The sequence below is a fragment of the Canis aureus genome, chromosome 30 (genome assembly GCF_053574225.1).
Source record: "Canis aureus isolate CA01 chromosome 30, VMU_Caureus_v.1.0, whole genome shotgun sequence".
Lineage (NCBI taxonomy): Eukaryota > Metazoa > Chordata > Mammalia > Carnivora > Canidae > Canis > Canis aureus.
The window spans coordinates 19,460,430-19,466,919 of record NC_135640.1 but is presented as its reverse complement, the minus strand read 5'-3'; the positions used below and the strand labels follow the sequence as shown (position 1 = coordinate 19,466,919).

Below are 6,490 nucleotides of genomic sequence, written 5' to 3'. Positions count from 1 at the left end.
ATTAACATTTATAACTCCAGGCATATCTTTACTCATTAATATCTTCTTAAAGATTAACCACCCTTTTTAAGCTACTTAACGTATAGAGATATAATGTTGCTAAAGGGACATACACAACTCATTTACACTGACTGGTAACACTAGGGTAGACTTATGTGGTTGCTTTACATATCCTGGACAACTTGAGAGGTTTGCTCTTCAGTTGGTAGAGGGTTCTACATTCTTTTATAGTTCTTAGATTAGCAGGCTTTCAAAAGCCAATAATGGTGTCAAAAAGAAGTATATCTTCAAGGCACCATTCTCTGAGTACCTATGAAGTTTTGTTCATAGTTCTCTTTGCCTTAATGGTGGTTCTCTGTGCTGGATTATTTGCAGTGTCCTGGCTGGCAATTGAGAGATCAGAAAGAGGTAAGTCCCGTGGCTTTGGCTACTGAAGCATCTCCCAGTTGAATGTGCTCACTCTATTCTCAGTTATCCCACCACTACGTTCTATTTGTTGCTATGCTTTCATGACAAGATATCTATGTTGTGTTCAGATGCTTTCTGCAGTTCACTTCATAGAATATTAGAAAATGAGCTCATAAGTAATTTGGGATTTAAGGCAGATTTCAAGCATGAGACTCAATTTTTAAAATAAAAAAAAAATGTTAAGTTTTTTAGTTTGAACATAAAGTAGATGTCATAGCCCATGGATTCCTTCTGATGTAATTTTTAAAAAGATTTTATTTGTTTATTTATTTATTTATTTAGTTATTTATTTATTTACTTATTTATTTAAGAGAGAGACAGTCTGCATGAGCTGGGGGAGGGGCAGAGGCAAAGGGAGAAGCAGACTCTCTGCCAAGCAGGGAACCACATGTGGGGCTCAATCCCAGGACCCTGGGATCATGACTTAAGCCAAAGGCAGAGGCTTAACTGACTGAGCCACCCAAGCGACCATTCTGATACAATTTAAATTATAAACATATTAAAACATTGTTAACTAGTCAGGTCAATAAATAGGGAAGGTTAAAGGAAATATATTGTTTATTTATAGAGAATAATATTGTCTATATGTCCAACAATTTGAATGGCAACAATTTAAGAGAATTTGGATGTAACTATAGACTTAGAAAGATCTCAAAATGCCTGAATAGCAATTTGTAACAAATAGGGAAATAAGGAAAAATAACAATTATTTAGAGCTAAATTATCTATACTGGTAGCTTTTCAAAGATCTTCAAATGTATTCTTTTGTTACAATGAGTTGTTAGTTGTTATAGTTACCCTCATTTTGTTTATTTATTTTCAAGAGATATTTATTTCAGAGAGAAAGAGATACGGAAAGAGAGCATGAGGAGCAGAAGGAGAGAGAGAGAGGGAAAGAATCTCAGTCAGACTCCATGCTGAACACAGAGCCCAACTAAGAGTTCCACTGGGGGCTCAATCTCACTACCATGAGATCACAACCTGAGAAGAAACCAAAATCTGGCACTTAACTGCTATGCCACCCCTCCACTCCATAGTTACCTTCATTTTACAAGTGAGGAATCAGAGACAAATTTAAGTAACTCGTTTAAATTTATATCAGTACTGTATAGTTTTATAAAATAATTCCAATACAATCCCATTTAAATACTATAGCTGAATACAAGGAATATATTTTTGAGAGCAAGAAGATTTAGGATATTTTATAGAAAAGTTCACTTAGACTATTAGAAAAGTGTCTGTTTTGGTCTTAATTAAATGCTGTAAGTAACTTGAAGAATGAATAATCATTAGAGAGTCCATTGGAATCTTTGATGTTTAAGGAAAAAGGTACAAAAATTACAAAAGCTGTTTTACAAGTAAATAAAAATAAATATTTATAAATGTTAAAATGATTTGATAGTGAACAACTAAATATAAAAGGAGAGTGGAGTTAAAGTTATAATAGAATACCAGAGGACATAAGATATGCTACCTTTCATAGATTGTTTTACTTTTTATTGAAAATCATTTTAGATTTACAAAAGATTGCAAAACTTGTAGAGTTCTTATATAACCTTCACCCAGATTCCCCTAATGTCAGGATCTTTTATATCCATAGTACCATTGGCACAACCAAGAAATTAACATGAGTACAATGTTATTAACTGAACAAGACATTTTGTTCACACATTGTTGGTTTTCCCACTAATGTCCTTTACCTGTTCAGGATCCAAAGCAGATTCCTGCACAGGATTTAGTCATCCTGTTCCCCAGTCTTCTCTAATTCAGAGTTCCTCTGTCTTTCCTTGTTTTCCACAGTTAAATATGTAAATCTAAATGCAGTTTTGAGTATTTAAAAACAAAATGGCATAAATGATAATATATTTCATCAATTATACAATGATAACTGTTTAGATTGAATGCCAGTTTATTGCTTAAAATATTATTTCTAATATTCCTTCAGGACTGGGAAATTTGGTGTCAACATATGACAGAGCCTGGGTTCTACATTGTGTTAACCCTTTGTCCAAATCTGTCACTTAAGAACTTTATCACCTTGGGAAATTTTCATAGTGAATCATAGCCCCAATTTCTCCACCTGGGAAAAGGAGAAATAACATCTTCTCATATCACAATGTGGGAATTATGTATCATCATTAATACATTTGCAATGATTTCATTATTGTGTTTCAGTTGAAGAGTCTCATTTTAAATTTAAATATATATCAAGAAAGATATTCTGATAAAGGGATTATTCAAGACTCGATGACACACATTTTATTACCCATGTTTATATTCAATCTACCTTTTCCCTTAACATTTTTTTGCATTAAGATAATATATTTTCTGCAGCATTCTCAATAACTTCTCCAATAGCAATAGTCACTAACTAATGGCAAAGGTCTTACATATCAACTTTATAATTGTTAGAATAAAAGAAGTAGTTTCAAATCTGTTTCAAAGTAAACACACACTGAAACCTTCACAGCAATCCACATGTAGAAAACCAACAGTGTCCTTGGATGCCAGGTGTTCAAGAAGTATCTGAAACCAACTACAAAACTTTTAAAACTTTTAATGGTCCATTTCTCACCATGATTCCCTGAATCAGTTCTCAAACTGGCAGAAGTCTATCCCTTATCTTCCAACAGGAATCTTAGTTGAAAAAGAAAGAAAGAAAGAGAAAGAAAAAGAAAGAAAGAAAGAAAGAAAGAAAGAAAGAAAGAAAGAAAGAAAGAAAGAAAGAAGAAAAGGAGGAAGGAAGACAAACCACTTGGAAGCTAGGATTGTGGGTTAGATTTCAAAGAAAAGAAAAAGATTGGTAGCATAGAGAGTTTATTTTTAATCTTATAAAATAACCATGTAGCCAAAAAAAAAAAAAAGCACCTAATTATGGAACATGAAATCTGCAAAGAAAAAGCAAGAACTACCACACCAACAACGCACGAAGCAAGAAATTTACTTCTGAGTATCAATCGGAATGTGCATATTCTCTCTTATTCATAAATCATATTTTTCAGTGTCTTATTTCTTATTAATTCATTAGATGCAGTGTTTGGAGAAAGTCACAAAGCCAGAGGGACATTGAAAATAATATCCGGAGCTACATATAATCCTAATTTGCAAGACAAACTCTCAGTGGATTTCAAAATTCTTGCTTTTGACCTTCAGCAAATGGTAGGAGACTGTCTTTTTTCAGCTGATTTAAAATTTCAAAACATATTTCACTAACTATTTGCCAAAAGATACACGGAACCCATTTTCTTACTTTGAGGAAATTAATAAATAAATGTAATACACCCAGAATGCTTAAGTGCATGAGTCCCATCACCACAATGAAGGAAATTGTAATCCAATTCTAAGCAGAACAGAAAGATCAATTTGTTTAAAGTAGTTGAAAGTTTGTCTTAAATATAATATGCTTCTCTAAAACTTTTATTTTTTTAGATAAATGAGATCTTTCAATCAAGTAACCTGAAAAATGAATACAAAAACTCAAGAATTTTACAATTTGAGTGAGTATAGATTAAAAATTTTCTATTGATAAAAAGAATACAGAATCACAAAATAGTGATTTTTTTGGCTAATACTTCCTAATATTTGCTATTATAGTGTCTCATGGTTAGGAGAAAAGGGAACATTTAAAATTTTCCACATTTTCCTGAAGATTTTGTGAGAAAAGTGGCACAGCACAAACTTTCATATTTGTAGCAAATAAAAACTCTGGATAGTTTATCTTATGTTAACATTTTTCTCTCTCCTGGGTAAAAGCTTGCAGAGACACATGGAGGGGCTGAGGCTGAAGGTATACAGATGCCGATAGAGTGTTTTAATTTGCTATGAACATGTGGAAGAAGTCCACTTACTACCTTCCATTTACACTGTCAATCATGGGAGAGAGCATATGTGTATGCTGTTGCAAGACAAGACGACCTAAGGAGAGGAGAAAACGGATGCCATTTCTGATACAAAAAGAAGAATTAATACAGCATAGTAATGATATTTTCTGGCTGTCAGTGAGTGTCCTCCAAGATGTTGAGACATCAGGAGGGTATTGAATGTCAGTCTAAGAGTCCGACATTTAACCTTTTTCAAATAGAAGCCATAAGGGACGTTAGGTCATTGGAGAAAGCATGAGTCCCACTCCACAGAAAGTCTTATCTCCTACCAGATCACAAACAACTGAGTCAGAGAGCCTGGCAACAAACATACTTGGTACCCGGTTTGGACAAGAGTACTGACATTAGTAAAAGTATCCTTAGTTCTTCATGACCAAATAGGGGAAAGAAGGTCAACTCAAAGACTAAGATCATGTTTAGAAAAACAGTGAAAAGGTCAAATGAGGATTATTTCATGAGCAGAAGAAATCTCAAGGTCTTGCCAGTTCTTTTTGTCACAAAACTAATCCTATCAGAGGAAAATAACAAGAAAAAGTTGATAAATCTCTGTCTCTCTCATTCTCCCTTTCTTTCATTCCTTTTTTTCTTCTTTCTCATCTATTTATGTATCTATACTTATCATTCTTCTTTTTTTAAAGATTTTATTTATGTATTCATGAGAGACACACAGAGAGAGGCAGAGACCTAGAGGGAGAAGGAGCTCCCTGCAGGGGAGCCCGATGTGGAACTCAATCCCAAGACCCTGGGATCATGACCTAAGCCGAAGGCAGATGGTCAACCACTGAGCCAGCCAGGCATCCCTATTCTTATCATTCTTTATCTCACTGTATATCCATGACATCTTGGTCCCCCTGGCAGACAGCCCTACAGCCATCTATGTCTTCATTCCTATCTACAGTATAGAAGCTTCTACTCCTGTTTTCAGGACTTATTACCTCTGAAAACTTCTTTTCATTGACTCAATATTAGGACTGGAAGGAGACATATGGAATCTTGGGAAAGGTTTTTATTTGTTATTTGTTTGTTTTGCTTTTTTTTTTTTGTCTTTCTCAAAGGCTATTTTTAAAATACATAATATATAAATATATATATATATATTCAATATTCTGTGAGGATAAAAACTTGCATACAAGTGGTTTTTGTTTTTTTGCCACTTTAAGTGATTTGTCTATTTTGGAGTGTAAGGATCCAATTTTCCCTTTCCAGTTTTGTAGTGGACTGAGTGTAGAGCTCTGCATTAAAGCATTAATTCAGATTTCTCAAACATTTTAGCATTTCTTAAGAAGAGGTGTCCCAGGTACTTGCCTCTCGTTATAGCAGGCTCTACCCAATGAAATCCATACAAAGTACAGAGTATATTGCAGAGTTTACTAGGATAGCTTTGCTAATGGAACTCTTCGTATCCACCTATTTACAACATGCTGGATTACTTTAGATTAGGAAAAAATGCTGGGAAATTGGGAAAAATCTAGATTTTCACTAGATTGGGAAAAATTGCTGAATATAGATTTTTATACACAAGCTTGGTGGATTATCAAAACCCCCGCATTTTCTTTAATATTTAATAAGTACTCTTTTATTTCTCTAGATGGTAAAATCACTATATTGGAAACTGTAAACTATTTGAGCTGAGGAATTCTTTCTTTCTTCTCCTTTATAGCTATCTAGAAGACCAATGGAGTAGCCAAACCCTGATATATATTTTATAATGATTTACAAATAATACATTTATCTCTGTAGAGATACACCCAGTTGTAGCTGAACTACTTTTAAATCAGAAGTGAGTTTTTGAAAGATGCAATGCAAAGAAATTTCATGAAAATGTCTGCAAGATAAATTATAGGTCTTGGCTCTCCAGGAGACTGAGAGGGTTAGGAAAAGAAAATCAGAAGCAGTAAAGAAACCAACAAGCAAACATTTAGGTTTACTTTAAATAATCATTTATAAGATGACACTCAGAATAAAGTGGCAGACTCCTAATTAGCTTTACAAATTATTTTAATTTTAAACTGCAATTGACAAAATCAAGTAACAGAAATAATGGATTCTCAGTAACCACCACACCATCTGTGCAAACTACATCTAAAACTCCTTTAAAATACTATTTTCCTTTTGGTTACTGATCTCAATTCAACTCATGC

At 33.6% G+C, this 6,490-nt stretch overlaps 1 protein-coding gene across 2 annotated transcripts in view; it reads left to right on the top strand.

Moving 5' to 3' along the window:
- Positions 1-263: 263 nt before the first annotated feature.
- TMPRSS15 (transmembrane serine protease 15) overlaps positions 264-6,490 on the top strand; it is a 118,046-nt gene continuing 111,819 nt past the window's right edge. For both annotated transcript variants that reach the window (XM_077878862.1, XM_077878861.1), the window contains exons 1-3: positions 264-408; positions 3,497-3,627; positions 3,898-3,965. In XM_077878862.1, the coding sequence (XP_077734988.1) occupies positions 264-408; positions 3,497-3,627; positions 3,898-3,965 (344 nt within the window). The remainder of the gene's footprint in view (positions 409-3,496; positions 3,628-3,897; positions 3,966-6,490) is intronic.